The sequence below is a fragment of the Lineus longissimus genome, chromosome 14, assembly GCF_910592395.1.
Source record: "Lineus longissimus chromosome 14, tnLinLong1.2, whole genome shotgun sequence".
NCBI lineage: Eukaryota > Metazoa > Nemertea > Pilidiophora > Heteronemertea > Lineidae > Lineus > Lineus longissimus.
Genome location: NC_088321.1, coordinates 3,545,134 through 3,567,707, shown reverse-complemented (window position 1 = coordinate 3,567,707; position 22,574 = coordinate 3,545,134). Strand labels below are relative to the sequence as shown.

At 42.1% G+C, this 22,574-nt stretch overlaps 2 protein-coding genes across 4 annotated transcripts in view; one reads left to right on the top strand and one right to left on the bottom strand.

Moving 5' to 3' along the window:
- The window catches only part of LOC135499123 (transcription initiation factor IIE subunit beta-like), a 462,452-nt gene that overhangs the window by 153,265 nt on the left and 286,613 nt on the right, over window positions 1–22,574 (bottom strand). The gene's annotated exons all lie outside the window — the stretch shown is intronic.
- On the top strand, window positions 249–17,547 carry LOC135498930 (uncharacterized). Of its 3 annotated transcripts, none has more exons than XM_064789450.1 (9): window positions 253–655; window positions 9,371–9,467; window positions 9,810–9,966; window positions 10,812–10,905; window positions 11,258–11,632; window positions 12,042–12,081; window positions 16,364–16,449; window positions 16,632–16,686; window positions 17,244–17,547. In XM_064789450.1, exons 5-9 carry the CDS (start codon window positions 11,534–11,536, stop codon window positions 17,417–17,419), a joined length of 456 nt encoding a protein of 151 aa, XP_064645520.1. In that variant the 5' UTR covers window positions 253–655; window positions 9,371–9,467; window positions 9,810–9,966; window positions 10,812–10,905; window positions 11,258–11,533; the 3' UTR covers window positions 17,420–17,547. The 3 variants fall into 3 exon arrangements, with proteins under 3 accessions (XP_064645518.1, XP_064645520.1, XP_064645519.1); XM_064789449.1 differs by having other exon boundaries at window positions 9,810–9,981; XM_064789448.1 differs by lacking the exons at window positions 10,812–10,905; window positions 11,258–11,632; window positions 12,042–12,081; ... (1 more) ...; window positions 16,632–16,686; window positions 17,244–17,547 and adding an exon at window positions 10,244–10,509 and having other exon boundaries at window positions 249–655; window positions 9,810–9,981.

Here is a 22,574-nt window from a genome sequence, read left to right as displayed (position 1 = left end):
CATGGTAGGCCCAGGGGATGCGGCATTTTGTGAGGGAGATACCCCTCTATATATATACTCTAGGCTATTATGTCATGTCATGACTCTTGATTTTCTTGGTTTCTTCAAACTTAAGCAGTTTAAAATGAAATATATAGGCTATAACATGTCAAGAGGGAATAACGTTCTCCCCCTGAACATCTTCGATCATGCAATTAAGTAGCAAAAATCGGTGCCAACAGCTGCAGTAGCCTTGAGTCAACTTTCAAGTTCCATTTTGTGACAATATTAGGAAATGCCTACTAAACCTAGCTGTAATTATTATTTCTGTGTTCTTCCCAGGCCCTGGTGAACCCAGACACCCAGTGTCGTTAACCATTATCGTTAGAGTGATGTGGGTAATAAATAATGTAAAAATATATCTTAATTGGTTTAGTCTTTGGGTTTGAGTTCAGAGTTGCGACGTTTATACGGTGACAAATATATAAGCCCTTTACCGCTACACATTTCTTCATTTCAGAATATGTCTTCCAAATCTCGAGTAAAATTCACAGATCACCAGCGAAAGAAATTAATTCAGTACTACAAAGATGGTTTGAAAACTACCAACAAAAATAATCATAGCAAAATTGAAGAGGTTGCGAAAGAATTGGGTTTGGTGTACAAGAATGTGAAGGTATGTTTCATATTAAATCAGAATAGTTTTTGAAGATTTAGGATTTAGTCAAATCAAAATAATGTGACAGCTGTCTCTGAAAATATCACCTCTGTGGGATTGCTGAGACCTGTTTGTCCTAGAAACATTTGAAATTCTTTTTCATCTGGATATCTAATCTCCACTCTCAATGATACTTTTGGCACTGTTTAGATATGATAACCATATATTGTTGATGATTGCCTTCACTACAAAAACAATTTCTTGTACCAGAAATCTGCAATTGTACACTTTTCAGGGGTACAATTGCAGACTGCAGAATAACATGCGCAATGATTTGTTTCATTTTATCAATTCAGTACTTCATTGAAAACTATGATAGCATTACCAGCAATTCCCAACCTTTTAGCTGCGCATGCGCCAAACTCCCTTCCAGAGCCAAGCATACGTTTTCTATAGCAGATCGAGGTGAGAGACATCTCACGGCTTTCTGTGTAACTAAAGCCTAGTTGCCATTTTCAGGCCAAATTTTGAGTTGATTGGTGAAAATTTTTCCATGTCCACATATGGGTTGAAAATACCACGTGTATTGCATTTTGTGTCATTCAAACTTACCTATGGAACACTTTTGCATGTTACTCCATTTGGGCTCAAACACAGGAGTATCCCTTTAATTTTCTAAAGGGAGAACTGAGTTAACAGCTCGGCCGCCAGGCGGCGCCCTGACCGATCCCGCGAGATCGCGCCGATCTCATGCCGCCATATTCAGTCTTTACTCTTGTGCTTCTACGAAGCACATCGTTTTTTCAAAGCTGCCGTGAATTCGATTTAAAACCAAATTCAACCAGCCAAGTCTAGACAATTTTTGGGTTCATTCACCTACGGAGTAGACCGCCAAACTGATCTTGGCATTAGTATTGTCCAGTCTATTTAATTATAGACATTTTCTTAGCTAGCTTAGTCGACCCGGCTCCATTATTTTGATCTTGGTAGGGTAGAGTTAAGTAGGCTATTCTCCGCTCTATTGTAATGAACAAGACTCAGATCCATTGCAATAGTGTTTAATTCAAGTCGGCATGTTTTCCTTTCCATTAATTATTGCGTCCTTTCTGGCCTACTTGGGGTTTCCAGTGTTTTTATTGTCATTGGTACCATTTGTTATATGGCGTACCCCTCCGACGGCATCCTTTGTCTCACCACAAAGGAATGCGTCTGGTGGCGGGAAACGGGCCGCGAAGACGCCTAAACCCTCTTCCGGTTCCGTTTCCGGGCATATAACCCGGAGGTCTAGCAAACCTCCCGCCACCACCCCTTCCGTCAGCCGAATTCCGGTTCCGGCCGCGGCTGCGAAGGATGCGGGATCTGACATTATTAATGTCTGTGGTCCCAAGGGAGACTTACATCCAATAAGTCTCCAAGGGTTTAATATACCCCGGACCTCAGGGAACCTTCCGGTTCCTCTGTCGTCCGCTCCCCCGAGTACAAGCCCTTTGTACCCGCGGGAGCACCCTGCTTCCGGTCCGCCGATTGCAGTTCCGGTTACTGACGCGGGTTCCCGTTTTTCAGTAACCGAAGACTCTACTGGGGGTTTTTCTCAGTCTTTACTGCGAAATAACCCCAGTCCTCACGGACACAGTAGAGTAGGGCCGGACTTTATAACGCCACCTCCGAAACGCCATGCGTCTTCGGTAACGGCGTTTCCGCCCTCCGTACCTCCTTCTAAAAGGGCATCCGGTAGCTCCATACCGGCGAAGGAGTTACGGGCATTTCCGGTTTCGGACTTCGTCCTACCGGAAATGCAGGCACCTTCCTACGTTGGCCAACCTCTTGGGTGGAACCAACCGGAAGTGCCACCCCCTCCTCGTAGCAGAGGCGTCGTTCCCATGGAACGAGCTACGCAGAGAGGACATCTGAACTCTGGTTCAGAATATGGGCATCTTCCACTTCCGGAAGACCCATTCGCCCGTACATACGGCTTCCAGGGTTCGCTTATGCGCTCACCCTCGCCTCAACCGCCCGTCGTTGAGAGAAGCCGCACGTCGGGTCCGGAACCCGAGTCGGGACAGCAACTGTCCCAGCTCATCCAGATGGTAGCAGGTCTTACTGATAGACTCAGCCATCTGGAGCAGGGTTCCGGTTCCTCTGGTGCGCCTGGTCCCATCGGATACCCACCATCCGACTCCTCTATTTTAGAGGAATTTTCTGAGAACGAGAGTTCTCAGCCAGGCTACCGCTCCCCCAATCAGGAGGAGCTGTCACCAGAGGAGGCCAGTATCTTGTCGGATATGAGGACACTCAGATCCTTGATCAGAGCGTACCTCCCGCAGGATCTGTGCCCTACCCCGCCGGAACTGCCAGCCTTGTCAACACCGACCTTTTCACTCTGGGGACAGGAAGTGGATCCCAATCCACAGGTTTCTCAAGGCTCCACTCGGGCACTTGAATTCCTTCCTCCCTCCCCGTCGGTGGTAGCAGTCTCTGAACTTTTGGAGCGTACAATCAGAGACTCACAAGGCGCCCACCAACGTACTTCCATCCCTGTCCTTCCGGCAGTCGGACCGGAAGCTTGGTGTAAACCGGGGAAGTTGTTCACGGCATAACTTCCTCCCGTTAGGCAGTACCGCGCTGACTATTATCGAGTCAGCTCGGCCGGCTGTCCAGCTGCAGCATCGACTTCCATATTAAAGGACGATGTACAGCTGGACCAACTCGTGCCTAGGGTGACCTCCTCCTCGGCTTACCGAGACCTTAGAGCACAAGAGGGTCTGGCCAAAAACACGTTAGCGGTGCTCTCCTACGCAGAGCACACTAACCTGGCCCTAGCCAGATCCCTAAAAGATAATGAGTCACTATCTGATGACACAAAATCGCTTGTGACATCCTTGTCACATTCGATTAGGCACGCTATTGCTCTGTCCGCCAAGACCGCAGCAAATAGCGTCCTACTCCGTAGAGACGCCGCACTGGGCTCTCTCAATGTCATCAGATCCCTCCAGCTGGAAGGGGCCTTAAGAACCGCTCCTATGGACGGTTCTTTCCTGTTCGCAGATTCTGTACAAGAGGCGGCTCAAGCACAGAAAGATTGGGACAAATTATATGCCCCCACTGCGACACAGAGGGCCAAGACCTCTCTACCTAACGCTAGAAAGATAGTGAGGCCCCAGCAGGCATCGGGTTCAATCCCGTACGCCAGGCAGGTCCTGCCTAGGCCTACCCCGCCTAGTCAGCCTGCTCCTGCTGGATCCTTCCGACGGAAGCGGAGGGTCGCCGGACTGGAAAGAGGAAAAATACTTCCTCTAACCAGGGTGGATCCGGTCCGACTAAGCACTCCTTTCGCCCAAGGGGTGCTGGCCGGAAAGGTGACTCCCCCCTCCTTTCTCCTCCCGGACGCAAAAAGGAGCCGACTCCGGTAGTCGGGGGCCGTCTGCAAAAAATTGCAGACATTTGGGACGATTGGTGCCCAAAGGGGTCCCCAGTCCCAAACATGTTGAGGTACGGAGTGAAACTAGATTTCAACCGTACCCCCCCCCCCCCGACTACCATATATCCAACCCCAGTTCAGCCACCGAAGGACCCAGTCAAGGCCTCTGCCCTCCAAGCAGAGGTCGCGACATTACTGGAGAAGCAAGCTATCCGGGTCCTTCAAGATCCATGCTCCCCGGCTTTTACAGCCACGTTTTCTTGGTTCCCAAGAAAGCAGGGACATGGAGGCTGATCATAGACCTTTCCAGGTTAAACACCTTCTTGAATGTTCCTCATTTCAAGATGGAAACCACCAGGTCTATAGCAACGGCGATACAGCCCAACGATTGGGCGGTATCGATGGATTTAACGGATGCGTACTTACATGTACCGATCCATCCAGACTATCAACACTTCCTTCGATTCCATTACGAAGGAAAGACGTATCAATTCAGGGCCCTGCCGTTCGGTCTGGCATCGGCACCCCTAATTTTTACGATGATAGTCACAGCCTTCGTCGCTCCCTTTCACGTGATGGGGTTCAAGCTCCATCACTACCTAGACGATTGGCTACTCCGTTGCAAATCGCGGGAACTACTACTGCAACAACTTCAGGTTCTAAATTCTAAAATACCTTGGTACCGTAAAGTCAACTTTTAAATGGAAAATGCATAAGCCTCGTTCTGAGAGCGGAGTGTTTTGGACACGCAACCAAGATGCTCTACCAAAGTTCCCTCGGGTTGCACTAAAATGTGGAACCATGCACACGTCACGTCAATGGAATTTCAGCTCACTTCAGAAGTTTGAGGCTCTCAAAACACTGCTTCAAACACAAATCAGTCAAGGAAGCATCAACCACCCTAAGTTTTTTAATGAGCACTACACATATTTGCCGAGAAAAACGCTCCAAATAGCCCATTTGCGCGGATTTTAGCATCACTTGAGCGAGCCGATGCGGACTTCCTATGCGCGCTGTACAAAATGTACATGTCTCATTTTCTGTAACGTTGCCGTAACATAATGTAAACAATGGCGCTACCGGCGCTCCGGCCGGGCTGGCGGTGGATGGAATTTGCCAAATTCGCACATATTCAAGTTATTTTCGTGGCCTATCTTTTTAAGTTTGAGGTATTTTAGAATAGACCTTAAGCAAAAAGTAGTTTCCGCAGGTTGGATTATCAACGAAACAAAGTCAGAATTCATACCATCCCAAGACTTCGTTTACGTTGGAGTTCGGTTCCTTACGGCCATAGGGAAAATGCTGCCCCCCCTAGACAGGATAAAGAAAATTTTTCATCTCGTCGCAGAATTCAGAGGAAGGACTCAAGCTCCCGCAAGGCGATGCTTGAGCCTTTTGGGACTTCTGAATTCGGCAGCAGACCAAATCCCCCTTGGCCGTCTATATATGCGTCCCATCCAGATGTTTCTAATGTCTCTATGGAAACCCCACAGGGACCCATTAGACAAGTTGGTATTGATACCTCAATACCTACTCAAGAACGTCTGGAACTTCTGGGAGTCGGAGACTCGTCTCCAAAGCGGTGTAGGTCTTGCTCCACCGCCCCAGAAGTGTCCCTGTTCACAGATGCTTCTCTACTAGGGTGGGGAGCACATCTGAACAACGGGGACATGTCCATAAGGGGTCTATGGACAAGGGAGGAGACCATTCTTTCAATAAATATATTGGAAATGAAGGCTGTCCTTCTTGCCGTGAGGGCTCTTTCCCTTCACCTGAAGAATCGGAGAGTAACCCTGTTCTCCGACAATTCTACAGTAGTAGCATATGTCAGGAGACAGGGAGGCACAAAGTCCGGCATTCTTTGCCAGCTAACTTGGGAGCTTTACCATCTTTGTGCCGACCTTGGAGTATCGATATGTGCCAGACACATACCGGGCAAACGCAACATCCTTGCCGACGCCCTGTCCTGTCAGAACAAACTAGTTCAGACAGAGTGGACACTCCATCAGGAAGTTGTAGACGACCTTTGTCGCCTTTGGCAATCTCCGAAGGTAGATCTGTTCGCCACCAGGCTGAACAATCGCCTTCCCATCTATTACTCTCCACTTCCGGACGATGAGGCCCTGGAAGTCGACAGCCTTACAGCCTCTTGGGTCGGGCTGAACGCATATGCGTTTCCACCCCTCCCTCTCATCCAACCAGTCCTGAACAAGATCTTGACCAGCCACCCGGTGAGAATAACTCTCATCGCACCTTGCTGGCCAAATCAGGCCTGGTTCCCAGCCTTGCTGGAGCTCCTGATAGACCACCCCAGGAGTCTTCCTACTTGGAAGCACCTCCTGTGGCACCCCCTGGGGAGATGCTACCACCAGAACCCTGGATTTTTCAAGTTTCACGCCTGGAACTTATCCAGTTGCACCTCCACCAGAGAGGCTTTTCGGACATCGCTGTCAAGCGCATGTCCGCACCTCAAAGGGGGTCTACCCTTGATGTGGGGTCTACCCTTGATGTGTATCAAGGAAAGTGGTCTACCTTCACTTCCTGGTGCAGGGAGAACGGAGTTAATCCGATCTCTCCCTCTATATACAGATTAGTTGATTTCCTTATTGAATTATTCACGGAAAGACAACTATCTGTCACGGCTATAAAGGGGTACAAGTCTGCCATCGCTTCTACCCTCCGTGTTTTAAGCACCTGGGATCTTCGTCGGGAGGACCAAATAACCCCTCTTTTCAGAGGAATGTTATTAGAGCGTCCTAGACCGGTTCACAACACCCCTAAATGGGACCTTTCTGTTGTCCTTAAGGTGCTCATGAGGCATCCTTTTGAACCCATGTCTATTTCATCCATGAAATATCTGACACTCAAAACGGTCTTTCTAGTAGCCTTGGCTACCGCCCAACGGAGATCAGAGCTCCATGCACTTTCTTTTAAGAAGCTGGCTTTTAGAGAGGGAGGGGAGGTTATCCTGGCTTTCATACCAAGATTTCTGGCGAAGAACCAGGGACCGGCCGCCTCTCGGCCCCCGGTTACTATTCCCTCTCTGTCAGGAACGATCTCTTATGATCTTCCTGACAGAACTTTATGTCCCGTCAGGGCCCTAAAGTTCTACATAAATAGGACAAAACCTCCCGGTATCCGCCAAGGGAGAGAGCGTTTGTTTTTGTCCTATAAGGAGGGAAATAAACGAGAGATAGCGGCCGCCACTATTTCAAGGTGGATTGTGGAGACTATTCGTCTTTCCTACAACACCTTGAAGACTTCCTCTGATCTTCGTGCGCTAGCTAACATCTCAGCGCACGAAGTTAGAGCACTAGCCACCTCCTGGGCTAACTACCGAGGAGTTGCTCTTCAAGAAGTCGTTTCCACTGCATGTTGGAGTAATCACTCCACATTCTCTCGTTTCTACCTACGAGACGTTTCTTCCCTCGTAGATGGCATGCACACAATCGGCCCGATTGTGTCTGCGGGGCATGTTGTGTCTGCGGGGCATGTTGTGTCTGCGGGGCATGTTGTTTGATCCTGGCTAGATCAAAAAAGGGGGGAAGCCCGATTGAAGAGTCAAACGCGCATCTTGCGCCATTTTTGATATGCCCTATCTTCAACAATCCAGGCAACCCCTAGTAGACTAGAAAGGACGCAATTTCTTATTGTTGTTTAGCAATAACTCATTCTACACCCTTGAACATGCCTTACTTGCTCTAAGCTCTATTGCCGGAAAGAAGATGGTTTTATTACGCAATTCTAGCGCTTTCCGGAGAATGGGTCTATTACTCTCTATAATATGATTGTAATACCGAGATCAAAATACCGGTCCTCCGGTTCTCCCCATTTCTTTCCCCTGGCGGTCCTCCTTAGCTAATATGCCGGTGGTGCCTCCTGGATGGAACAACAGCTCAGCCATAGGTAAGTCCTCGTTTCCCACCTCCAATAGGTTGCTGGGATTCGATGCAAAAGTGTTCCATAGGTAAGTTTGAATGACACAAAATGCCCATTTCCTTACAAGAAATGGCCATTTTGTTAGTTCATACTTACCTATGGAACACGGCCCTCCCGCCGTCCCCACAAACGGGACATACTCTTTATTAACGCTCAAGAGTAAAGACTAAATATGGCGGCATGAGATCGGCGCGATCTCGCGGGATCGGTCAGGGCGCCGCCTGGCGGCCGAGCTGTTAACTCAGTTCTCCCTTTAGAAAATTAAAGGGATACTCTTGTGTTTGAGCCCAAATGGAGTAACATGCAAAAGTGTTCCATAGGTAAGTATGAACTAACAAAATGGCCATTTCTTGTAAGGAAATGGGCAATTTTTCCTAATGTAAATTTTAAGAAAACATGAAAATTGGCCGACTTCTGTGGCCGTTTTGAATCACATAGAGTTTGCATATTTAGTTTGCCGATAGCTCCTGCAAATGGCAGCATCATACTGAGTATACTGAAACACATGCCATTGGGAAAATTGAAATTGAAAATGTCCACAGGGGGGTCCAAATTGGCCTCCCAAGTGGATTTGAGGAGAGAATATATGTCCAAACATCAACATACATGAAAAGCTGGACCTCAAGTGATCTTTGAAGATATGAGAATGACTGCCCTTTGATAACTTCTTGCTTTATTTGTCCACTTTATGGCCTAAGATCCCTAGCTTTGGATGGTTCAATTAGGGACACTAGGGCTGGGAAGGGTCATGTCAGGGGGGGGGGGTAGGCGGGTGACCAAGCCCGAAATATTATATTGCATCGTTCCCTTCAGCATATTTGCCAAAGCTTTTGCTGTTGCATGGATTCCTCAGATGTTTGGGCTCTCTCAGCTCTGTCATTTGGTAACCTTTGTCTGGGTGTTGGCTAGGTAGATAGGATGGGGGGGGGGGGGGGGGGGGTTCCTGACAGTGTTGACAAGGAGAAACTCGGAAAACCGTGATTCTAGACAAAATCCTGTTCTTTTGATGAGCTGGAACACATTCAAAATTGTGAACCCACAAATTGAAGGCATAAAACTGACATAAGGCATTGATTTCTTGTACTAAAAATATATTTTATTATTCGATGAACGCTCTGATTGGCTAAATTGGGTCACGTGTCAAACTCGATCGTAGCGCCTGCATTTAGCAGCGGCATAATAAAGTTGGGGATTGCTGGTAATGGGCCCTCCACCTCAAAGACACCTGTTCGCCTCGGCACGATAAAGATGAGATGTTAGCTTGGTCTTGAACCTATCAGTTTATTCCTATTTTTAAAGCTGATGGTTTGTCTTTTTAAGCTTTATTGCTGCAATATTCTAAAATCTTACAAATTATTGTTGTCCTTAACTTTCAGATGTATTGTATACCCAGGCTGCAGTTGGAACCAACACTTTGGGTGAAACTGAAGTGCCTTGAAAAGTGGTTTCGAGAGGCCCTTGATACTGCATATTGTAAGTCATTTTTATTTTGGTTTACTTCATAAATTCTCAGTTGATGCACCATTGCCCATAGTATGTCAAATTTCTATCTATTTTATAAAGGAAAATCTTCCATTTTGTATTTTATGTGAATTCCGGTAATTTATTTCATAAAAAAGCTAAGTAGGTATTAAACTGGTAAAGATTGCTTGTCACTAACTTTGATATTTTTATTATCTTTTTGGATTACTGTTATGCTTTTGGTTGTAACGATGTCATCAGTGACAAATTGAATCAAAGATGAACTAACTTGCATAACTTGTTGAATCCTATTCATTGTCAATTTAAATTCATATATTTTTTATAACTGGACAGGCGCTTCCACTGGTAGGGCTCGTTTCCCTTACAGCGATCACCACAAAGGGATGGTCACTGTTCATGGCCTACCCGATGGACTGCAAATACCACGCTCTATGGGGAGCATGGGGAAGGCAAAGATAGCAGAACTCCTGGCAGTGATTACGAATTTAAAGTTTGTGTTAAACATGTAAGTTCAATTTTCCAAAGTCATGTCAGTTTTGAGGAACTTTCACAAGGCGTGGTTGTGTGTGAGACCATTGCTGGATCCTTGCGCTTTAATTACCAAAAACTAAGCAACCGATGTACCTCTATGCTTTTACATGAACTCTTCATATCTAGCACCTTACCTGAACAACCACATGATGCTGCTGAAGAAATGTCATCCGATACCTCTGTAACGACCAGCGGTCGTTTTTATATTTGGCACCTTGAGTGCTCTTTTGTTTTAGGGGTTGTTTATGGCGTCACTGGTTTTGGTGGTCACCAACCATTAGCATCTTGGAGAAATTGACACAGAATAGTTTTTGTATGGACAAAGCTTGTAATTTTGGACAGCTAACTGCTACTTAGGGTCCATAGGAGGTAAGAGTTAAGTTAAATCATTCTATAAGTGTGGTTTAGAAAACCTATTGACTCATGTAGTATTATAAATAATTACTTTGAAAGTAAGGTGTGGTCCAGGACTCAGTTTGGCATGGTCACGTGATGTACAGGGTTGAAGTCTTGATCGTTTTCATCCTCTGTTTATAACAAACCTTGTAAGACAGGCCTATTTTGTATCATCATACCATATTCTCAGTACTGAATGTGTTGGCTAACTTGTAAGTGTGTTGGAGGCCTATAATTTGAAGAAATACCTGTCATACTGTAACTGAGCCAGCTTAGTGTAGATGGCAGCACCATCTGGTCAAATCGAAAACGTCTGAAGACAGTGGATGTGACTTGAATGTGACAATTTATTTTATAACCTTTTCTCTATTGCACTAGTAGTACACGTTGTAACGTTTGTATTTTCAGTTTACATGACTAAAGAGACAGAGAGACAACAAACAAGAGCTGAGATCAACTTGATGAGCTGTCGTTGTCGTTGGTCTTTCGTCATGACCTCTAGGTGAGGGTCCCTGTTAACTACATTTGCTTGTAGTAGAAGCATTATCACACTGACCTGATCTTCAATGGTGACAGATACTTCGGTCAATGTGATAAATATCATAACACAAATGTCATTAAAAGGGCAATGCCCACCTTATTGCGGTGCCCTTTGTTAAATTCGAGGCCAGTAAACATGTATTTACTACAAAAACTGAGAAAATGGGCACCAATATTTGCCAAAAAAACTCAATGATTTTAAGCTGGAATCATGCGACATTGACATCTTTGCTTATTAGCCACTTCTTCATTAAGGGTTGAAGTACTTGGTTCGTGCATTTATATAAAACAATGACACTGTGTTACATTTGCAGTATGCCACAGGTACCGGTGATGGATGATGAAGACACCCTCAGCTTAGATGAAGAAGAATCTCTACCATTGACAAACACCAGTGAAGTTCAACCCAGTGGCAGTGCTACAGGTATGCATTTATATTGAGGTGTTATTTGAAAACGTTAGGTTTTGTAGTGCAATGGTCACCACTCCGCCGTCCCAGTAACGTCAGAGCATTGCTTACTATTATTGTTAGAGATATTCCTCAATCATTGCGGTGCAATTAATTCTTTCTTAACTATTTTTATCCAACTATGCTCAATCACTTTGCGGGAGGTGGGGTTGGAGTTGCTCCAGTTTTACCCTTGCCTATACCACGACCAGCAGTATTTTCAAAGAAATCTTCCATTCAAGTAAGTATATTATCTGTACCTTTACAATATATTATCACCTGGAGCAATTTTGAAAAAAGATCGATTGGTCTGATACTGTAACATCTTTTCATTTTTTGTCTGATTAGCTGTGACAATATGACCTACACAGTGTGTCATTTCCTCATTCATTCATACATTGTGCACTTTTGTGTTTTCGCATAATCTGGAAGTAGAAGAATTAACTATGGCCTGTTCTGTTTTTCTTGCTCTGTTTTTTAATAACCTTCATCTAGAAAAAGACACAATTCATCTTCATAATCTGTTCAATGCAATCAGAGTCTTGGTGAACCATTGAAATTGTACTTTGGGCAATTCACAAAATGCAGCATACTTCGAAGATAGTTTTGTTTACATACTGAAATACCGATCATTTTACAATGTCTTTCAGAATAACGAGGGCAGTGCGTTCAAGAAGTCGGTGAACCCAAGTAAGTACAATGTGCTGTGTGGAAAAATATTAACATTGTTTCCTTTATTTGTTGTCATCAAGCGAGATGCCGCAGAAAACTACAACACTGCCCCTTCTAAACTTGTCAGTTGTTATATTTCTGTCTGGAACCAGGTGGTGGAAATCTTATACCAATAGTTATCACTTTTCAGGGTATTCCTGTAACTGCTGAAGCTACTGCTCTCCATTTAGGAAACTTAATTGGACTGAGGGTAAATAATCAAGAAAATGAAACGGCCAGGGGCCATTGTGCTCACCGTATACATCTTTTAGTAGGCAGGATCATGCTTAGTTTAGAGGTGAATATGGTGAACACAATCAGGCATGAAGACTTTTTTTAGATGTGTATTGATGTCAAGTAATAAGACAGGGCAGTGTATATAAGTTTATGATCCAACCAATAATTGTCTATGACATCAACAAGATCAATATCGTGTGATTGCTAAGAGTCCCTGCAATAAAAAATTCATCGAAAAAAAGTCATTAATAAGCGAGATATTGCACGTCCTACTTTTTCAGTTTTGACCCCCTGGTGGCCAAATCAAGAATCAGATCAGGCCAAAATTCGGTGTCAAGAGATTATCTGATGTAGGGGGTTACATGTACCAACTTTCAAGTTCATAGCTTCAGCAGTTAAGAAACGTGCCATAGTTACACTCTAATGGCCAATTTACGCCATTTGACCTCTGTGACCTAGAAAAGGAGGTCAAATCCAAAAATCTTAGGACATGTGGTGTATCCTTGCTAGAAGTCCCTGCCATAAAAATTTTATCGAAAACAATTCACTCAAATTCACTCCTTTTTCCATTATGGCCCCCTGGTGGCCGAATAAAGAATCAGATCAGGCCAAAATTCGGCATCAAAGGTTATCTGATGTAGGGGGTTATATGCACCAAGTTTCAAGTTCATAGCTTTACTGGTTAAGAAACGTGCCATAGTTTACACTCTAACGGCCAATTTACGCCATATGACCTCTGTGACCTTGAAAAGTAGGTCAAATTGAAAACCCGTAAGACATGTGATGTATTCTTCCTAAGAGTACCTACCATAAAAATTTTATCGAAAACAAGTCACTTATAAGCGAGATATCACACTTTTTAGATATCCACTTTTGGCCCCCTGGTGGCAAAGTTGAGAATCAGATCAACCTGAAATTCAGCACCAGAGGCTATGTGATATAGGGGGTTATCTGCACCAAGTTTCAAGTTCATAGCTTTACTGGTTAAGAAACGTGCCATAGTTTACACTCTAACGGCCAATTTACGCCATATGACCTCTGTGACCTTGAAAAGTAGGTCAAATTGAAAACCCGTAAGACATGTGATGTATTCTTCCTAAGAGTACCTACCATAAAAATTTTATCGAAAACAAGTCACTTATAAGCGAGATATCACACTTTTTAGATATCCACTTTTGGCCCCCTGCTGGCAAAGTTGAGAATCAGATCAAAGTGAAATTCAGCACCAGAGGCTATGTGATATAGGGGGTTATATGTACCAAGTTTCAAGTTCATAGCTTTAGTGGTTAAGAAACGTGCCATAGTTTACACTCTAACGGCCAATTTACGCCATATGACCTCTGTGACCTTGAAAAGTAGGTCAAATTAAAAACCCGTAAGATATGTGATGTATTTATTCCTATGAGTACCTACCATAAACATTTTATCGAAAACAAGTCACTTATAAGCGAGATATCACACGTTTTAGATTTCCACTTTTGGCCCCCTGGTGGCAAAGTTGAGGATCAGATCAAACTGAAATTCAGCGCCAGAGGCTATGTGATATAGGGGGTTATATGTACTAAGTTTCAAGTTCATAGCTTTAGTGGTTAAGAAACGTGCCATAGTTTACACTCTAACGGCCAATTTACGCCATATGACCTCTGTGAACTTGAAAAGTAGGTCAAATTAAAAACCTGTATGATATAAGATGTATATTTGCTATGAGTACCTACAACACAAGTTTCATCGAAAACAAGTCACTAATAAGCGAGATATCACAATTTTTAGATATCGACATTTGGCCCCCTGGTGGCCAAGTTGAGAATCAGATCGGACCGAAATTCAGTGTCAGAGGTCACCTGACCTAGGGGGTGCTGTGTACAAAATTTTTAAGTTCATAGCCCTAGCGGTTAAGAAACGTGCCACTGTTTTTGAAATAGGATACGACGACGGACGACGGACGATGGACGACGACGACGGACGACGGACACTGCGGTATTACATAGACTCCCCTACGGTGAGCCAAAAATCAAGAAAATGTAAGATACAAGTCAGAAAAGACAAAACGGAAAAGATAAAAAATAATAAAATAAAAAAAATATTTTTGGCCGTCCCTGACCGGGGTTTGAACTCACGACCTTTGGATTGCCACAACACGAAAAACACAAAACATGCAATTTCGGCCATATCTGTGTCTGCGTTGTGACCTCTGTGACCTCGACAAGTAGGTCAAATTTAAAACCCATATGATATATGATGTATCTTTGCTATGAGTACCTACCACAAAAGTTTTATCGAAAACAAGTCATCAATAAGCGAGATATCACACTTTTTAGATATCCACATTCGACCCCCTGGTGGCCAAATTGAGAATCAGATCGGACCGATATTCAGCACAATAGGTTATCTGATATAGGGGGTTATATGTACCAAGTTTCAAGTTCATAGCTGTGGCGGTTGAGAAACGTGCCATAGTTACACTGAAACAGCCAATTTATGCCATTTGACCTCTGCAACCTTGAAAAGTAGGTCAAATTAAAAACCCGTACGATATATGATGTATCCTTGCTATGAGTACCCACCACGACAGTTTTATTGAAAACAAGTTATTGATAAGCGAATTATCACACTTTTTAGGTATCCACATTCGGCCCCCTGGTGGCCAAGTTGAGAATCAGATCAGACCGAAATTCAGCACCAGGGGTTATCTGGTATAGGGGGTTATATGTACTAAGTTTCAAGTTCATAGCTGTGGAGGTTGAAAAACGTGCCATAGTTACACTGAAACAGCCAATTTACGCCATTTGACCTCTGTGACCTTGAAAAGTAGGTCAAATTAAAAACCCGTACGATATATGATGTATCCTTGCTATGAGTACCTACCACAAAAATTTCATTCCAAACAAGTCATTAATAAGCGAGATATCACACTTTTTAGATATCTACATTCGGCCCCCTGGTGGCCAAATTAAGAATCAGATCGGACCGAAATTTAGTGTCACAGGTCATCTGACCAAGGGAGTCCTGTTATGTGTACAAAGTTACAAGTTCATAGGCTTAGCGGTTAAGAAACGTGCCACTGTTTTTGAAACAGGATACGACGACGGACGACGACGACGGACGACGGACACTGCGGTATTGTATAGACTCCCCTACGGTGAGCCAAAAAAAAACAGTATCAGATTTCAATAGGCGGGTAAATGTCCTCATATCAAAGTTTTATTTTTGCAATTTTGAAACGAAAATCAAACTTTTTTAGTCATATTGCATGTCACTCTATGGTACAGTCCTGTGGGATTTAAATAATAAAGTAGTAGGCGTATTATATACAGCATGGAGAAAAGCGGTGCGGAAATTATGTAGACTTCACCCTCGGACTCATTGTGCCCTTTTGCCACTAATATTAGATACCTGTTCAATAAAAACATTGTTACAAAACAGATTTTTAAACTTTTATCGTAAGGCTGTAAACAATTCCAATATCTATGTTAATCTTGCGAGCACATTTTCTTTGAATGGCAGTGGCTCCAATGTATCAAATACACCCTCACACTTGGCTAGTGAGTTAGATATACCCCAGGAACCACGTTCCTCTAACTTTCAAGGTACCTTTAAAGGAGGAGTTTTATAGACTGCAGCAAACTGCTGCTGTTATCAGAGATTTTTTAATGTATAGAGACGCACTTTTGAGGATAGATATCGATAATATGAATGTAATTCTAGGGGTACTCTGTACTGGGTAGCCCTGTGTAAATGTCTATGCCTTATATGTAGGGGTTGGGAGGGTCTTTCATTTCTTTGTCATCACTTTTTGTACTTTTGTTGCACTTGCACTTTTGCACATTTGTAATGTAATTTAATTTACATGAATAAAGATGATTACATATATTAACTGGTGAGAGACATCTATTAGTTTAGGTACAGTGGTAACATGATTGGCGCTGGCTGAGAGTTATTTTCATGATAAAGGCAACTTTTGAATAGCACTTTTACCATTTGAAGTAACCATTATTGGGCTCATCATTATTTTTCTCATCTTTAGGAGTCAGCTGGGAGGAGGAATTGGGAGTTCGGATGAAGAACACAAAATCCAGGGTTGGCATGAGAAAGAAGAAGTCAGCGAAACTGGTAGGTGCAGAATTATTTTCTAAATTATCCTTATTCATGTTTAAAACATTGATTTGATCATTGTTTTTAAATCTCTTCATTAAATAGTTACATGATATTGATCGCAATTTGTTGCTATTCTTTCTAACTTCACTACAAACATTGAAACATTTTATTCAAACCATTTCTATTCACTCTTCTAGGATGCGGATGAGCAATTAAGCGAAGATATAGCCAAACTTACAGCTTTGAACCAAGGTACATTTTAGGATTCTTATTCCTATAGTCCAACCAATGGTAGATTATTCCATGCATCCAATCTTAATCCAGTATGGACGAAGTGTTTGTGAAATGGTTTAAATCACACATTTGGCCTAAAAAATTATCCCTTTTTTTGCAATAATAAGCATCAAAAGTCATTTTACCGGTACAATATATGACAAAGAATTATGAATTCCTTTAATGAAATACAGTAGAACCTCTCTATTAAGGACACCCTCAGGACTGAAAATGGCTGTCCTTAATAGAGAGGTGTCCTGATTAGAGAGGTCAAATTGAATGGAAACACCCAATTTGGGACCAAAACTAGTGTCCTTAGTAGAGAGAGTGTCCTTAGTAGAGAGGTGTCCGCTAAGGGAGGTTCTACTGTAGTGATATACAGGCAGCTTCAGTATTGTAGAAAAAACATATTTTTGTGGTTGCTGCAAGAAAGGTCTTAGGGGATTTGGCAAATACAGCAGAACTCATCATTAAATGTCAATGAATGCAATTTTTGTTCTGGTATCTCTTAACAACTTTTTCCAAACATATTTCAGGTATAGTCGAGAAGATCTACAAGCACCGAAAAAATAAGGGTGTTCTCGAATATCGAGTGAAGTGGGTTGGCTATGACGGTCCACAAGATGATACATGGGAACCACTCCGCCACCTCACGAGTGAACACTCACAAGCAATGCTGAGAGATTATCGGACTTCTTCAAGTGCCAAATAAGCCAGTATACATGCAGACATGACGAGTTGTTTAATTATGCGACAATGTTACTGCACAAAATCGCTTTTCAAAATCAATTGTGACATGTATACATGTAATGTTGTTTTCTGTAAATAAAGCAAGATTTATTTTTCAATGATTTCTTCGTGATATTTTTGTCATGGTCTTTGTCAACATTGATTACAATTTTATGTATGCATTGCTGTACTTGAGGCAACTGTCAGTGGAGAAAAGAGCTTTTAGTGCACAACTTTGAAATAGTTCGCTCAACAGTTCATGGGAGAGCGTCACAACATGAAATAATTTCCTTGTCAGGAAAAGGATACCTGTGTGAGGTATGTTTAGACTCCTGGTGCAATGTAAGAACCAAAATCAAACAGTGCTGAATACTGTCTGCCACTGTCTACAGTCAATGTTTGTGATTGGTCTCGGGCTCTCCATATTCAAAGCAACTCGGACTTCACTACATTTTAACAGCTTTTTTGCTCATTGCTGTCAAAATATTTCACATGAGCAGGTGCCAATGTGAAAGTGTCAGTTGAGGGTGTTTCCACTAAAATCCACTTGTCGGAAGTAGAAGACTTCTTCCAAAGCCAGACAGACTGTGGACTAGTCTCAACCTTGTCCTGATTGTCCTCCAAAATGCACCTTGTCACCTAAAAAAGCTGTTGTAATTTCCGGTTTTTGATCACAGTGTGGTACGTAGCAAGCGAACACAGAAAGATTCTCTTCTTTGATTTGGCATGCCATTCTCCTTGTAGCTCTGGTCTGTGTTGGTTTCCACTGTAGGCTATAATTGAAAGTATCAATACTCGCCACTGTGTAATAAAATTCAAAGGAAAACACAACATATGACTCAAGTGAATTCAAGTGTTTTTATTGAACAGAACACTTCGAACTAGACAAGTCAATATGACAACTTGTGACCAACTGGGAAGGCCTGACATATTGATAATAACAACATACAACTAGTATTCACCGGTAAAAAGATATCCATCGTCTACATGTCAATTCAGCAATAAAACCACACCCTGGACATTTTTGTAGGTGTTTTAATTTCGCAATTCTCATGGTCCAACTTGACCAACAAATGTGACATGGTCAAACCATAACTTCATATCAACCCATTCATGTATTCATGTACAGGAGACTGCCGGGTTGTGTTTTTCGATCGATATTAGGTTGGATTATCGTAATTTGGGTTTCTTTATGGATTTTTTTGATTAGGTAGGAACTTCTTATGATTCTGTTGTTTACTACAGGGCCTTTTTATGAATTTTCACTAAATTGCTGAGAGGGTTAATCCTGTCGATACCAGGGGGTTAAAATGAAAAATTTGTGATATCATATTGTAGGTATGATTGTTAGCTTCAAAATAACTTGTAGTACTTCATTCTCAACTTTTTGTATCTCTTTTGCCAAAAGTCTATACACTATAGGAATACCTGGAAATCTTCAGGGAGATGCTGGAAAAGATTTGTAGACTCGCAGGAACTAAAGGGTTAAGACCCAAACTCGTCATACAGTTTGTAAATTGTATGTGACCTTACAGGCCAAGTATTCTCAGTCAAGATAGAACCTCCAGGTGGAAAACAAAGTTCTCCAAAATACCATCCGCCAATGTCAGAGGGATACATGTACTGTCTTTTCAGTTAGAGTCACACATTACTATATGTCAAATGATTCGAGGTATTCGTCAAACAGCTCAACATCTGGCCTTGCTGCAGATCTTGGACTCACACATTTCAGACAGAATCTTTCCAGAGCTGGTAAATTGTAATCCGTGATTTCATATGCCCTACAATATTTCACAACCAAGATTCCAAGACAACCGAATGCATAAATGTTACTTGCAATTGAAAATGGCTTCTCTCTGCGCAAAACCTCTGGGACAACAATATTGTCCGCAAGCTTTTTTGTTTGCTTCTCTGTGAGAATTCGGGCAGATTCGATTCTACAAGAATTTTTCCAACTGCACAGAATGACATCTATGCCCTTCTCATTTGCATCCAGCACAACATTATCAGCCTTCAAGTTGTTATGCAAAAACCGTCTTTCGAAGAGGTGACTGAGGTGAAAGCCAAATGTGACTGTTGCTTTCACCCATCCCCTCCCACTTAAATGGGAAGGAAAATCCAAAAAACAGTCATTTAAGCTATATACAGTCCCCGTAATGTGGTGGAATGAAGTCACCAATGCCGGTTTGTTATCCTTATAGTATACTCCAATTGGGAATGGGGTAAATGTGGCATTGATACAGGACAGCACCCGAAACTCTCGGTTGACAACGGATGCATAGTTCTCATCACTGTATTGCTTAGCAGCGAACCTATTGACAGTGTGGCAGGCGGCTTTGTATATTTGGCAAGTGTCTCCAACTTTTAATACTTTCATCAGCTTTACATTGATGATAGGAACAATGACGTTGTCTATGTCACAGTCTGAATTGAAAAAGACGTTGCTAAAAACACTCTCTTCAACCTGCTTGGCAGCATATGACGACACTTGCTCCGCCATTCGAAAGTGGGTACAAATTTTGTGTCGTTCATTCCGCACTGAGGCCATGAATTGCACGTTGTTGTACTGTTCATATAAGTATTTATAGCGCCTGTCTGTCTACACAAGTTCATCTTTTAGCCTGTCACACTTGTCTTCAAGCTTTTCGTAGTCACTTCTCAGTTGTCTTAATTTGGAACTCTGAAAAGGCAAAGGAGCAGCTGTAACCACAACACCCAGGCTCTGCTCAACCAGTGTCCAAATTCTCTCTAGCATTGCCCAAAGCAGACATACATGTAAAGTATTAGGGGTGCTCCTGTATGGTGAGGTTTTAACATGCTAATCCCCACTTAGGCCACAGCACTGTAACTGGTCCAGCCTGATGATGTGCAAATAGTAATAAATGCATCTTGCATTTGAATCTATACTGATTTGTGGGAAGTTGTTATAACGCTGTGTTTAAACTTAAGTTTTTTTTAACAAGGCCAACTCTGTGAACTTACTTCTTGTGACGGACATTTTTCTGGTGACCTTCTCTCTGTGGAACTTTGCAGACATAACTTCCTTCTTTGAACAGTTATGGCTTCTTTTGTAAGAGTTGAACTACCAGTAGGCGCACCGTGTGACTGTAATAAAAGAAGATACTCATGAGAACAATAATAATTGTGTTCATGTCATACATAGCCTAGCCAGAACTTTGATCCTTGTCTTTACCAAATGTTTCATTTGGCCTCTATGTTTTTCGGGACTTAAATACCATATTTCATGTACTAAATGCCACAACAAATTTGTTTGAACAGCAAAACCTCATCATCATTGCATCTATTATTGGTGTCGAACTCGTCAATGCCATCATCTTAGTTATTGAAGGAGACATACACCACTTTAAGTTGTTATTTACTCTAACGACCTCAAATTGAATTTCATCTAGTTACATGCTTTCTTGATAAAAATACAGGTACTTACGGCAAATTTTGATATCCATGCTTGTGTATATGCGCTAGCAGCACAATGACTCTTATTTGGTGAACTTGTTGACACTACAGCTTCCTGAAAATGAGATCATCGTCATTAATTCGTAGATGTAATAATGTTTGGCAATTGTTCAGATTTTCATACAGTTCATAAACCGTTAGAAATAATGGCAAGGACATCTCTGTCCTGATTATTACCAAGTCTTTCATTCTAAGAAATTTACACTTACATTTAACTGTTCCTGTGTTTCAGTATCTTTTTTCTGCAGTCATCCTGATGAGAAGAATCAGCAACAGGTGCCTAAAAGCATATATCAACATGCTCTTATTAATTCATATATCATGTCAACACTTTTGATGAACTGACTAATTGAGTCTGGTAGCTCAACAGAGCATAAGGAAATCCACACCTTTCGGAAATCTTTGCAATCCATGTTTTCCATGTTTCCATGTGCACAAAAAATTCTTAATTTTAGGTGTTTTTACTATAATAGAGATCTACATTAGTGGTTCCTCCATTCATTTGAAAATTTATAAATCTAACCTGATCTAAAACAACCCTTAGCAGCAGAGTATGGCCACAACATTTACTAGCTTTTGAAAATACAGATACTCACAGTAGGTTTCTGAGTACTTTCATTGTCCAGAAGGCTGCCATCTTGAAAAGAACAGCTAGCAACTTGATCCTGTAGTGTAAAAAGACAAAAAGATTGATTACCATGACCTACCACTACCATAACTGTATCTCTTGTTCAACTGAATAAACCGGCCTCCATCGATTAAAAGAATTCACATTGAAACAAAATCGATTGGTGGTATAATCTAGTCAAAGAAATTAAGCATCACTGTATGAGAGTAAAGGGGAATACAAGTAAGGACAAGGAAAGGAATAAGTTCCCTCAAAAAAAATCATTGATTCTTACTTCAACAAATTGAGCCTTTTTTCTCATCTGTTTGTTCTTTCGTAACCTCTTTTTCTTTTCTGTCCCAGGAGAAGGGAGGGACCGACCCTATAGGAAAGGGAGGAATCAATCAATTATTCAGTTGCCATTTATACTTTTTACTTATACATTTTAAGCTTTCAATATTATCAAAATCTAGGTTGACGACGAGATTTTGCTGAAATAAATCAATATTTGTTGAACACGTAGGTGATTTTTTGATGCAATCATTTACTAAAAATTTTTAATCGTCTCAAATCAGACTGATTTTAAACTGGGGTAAAAGTTCTATTTATCATCTCTGTTGTACATTACACCTTGTGTCAGACAACAGCTTGTGACATTCTGAATTGGCTGACGGTCTTGTCGTGCGCCATTAAAAACTTTAGTTTCAGTTATGAGTCATGTATCAACCCCAATTATAGCTGGCACCACTAAATCGTAATACAATGTACATGTACCATGAGAAATGCTGCTATCTAGTCAATGGTGTGGCTTTAACTAGAGACACCAGTAACTTTGAAAATATCAACATTATTTCGAAAAAAATTCAGATTAACTAGTATGGAATCTCAAATGTATCATTGCTGATACATGAAGGTTTAACATTGTATCTAATTTGGATAAATTTATGATCAAATAATATAATTCGGGTATAAAAATAAATGAAATGGTCCAGGGACCATGTGCTCACCTGTGTCGAAGGGGAGGCTATGGAGTCAGTGATTCTGACATTGGTAAAGC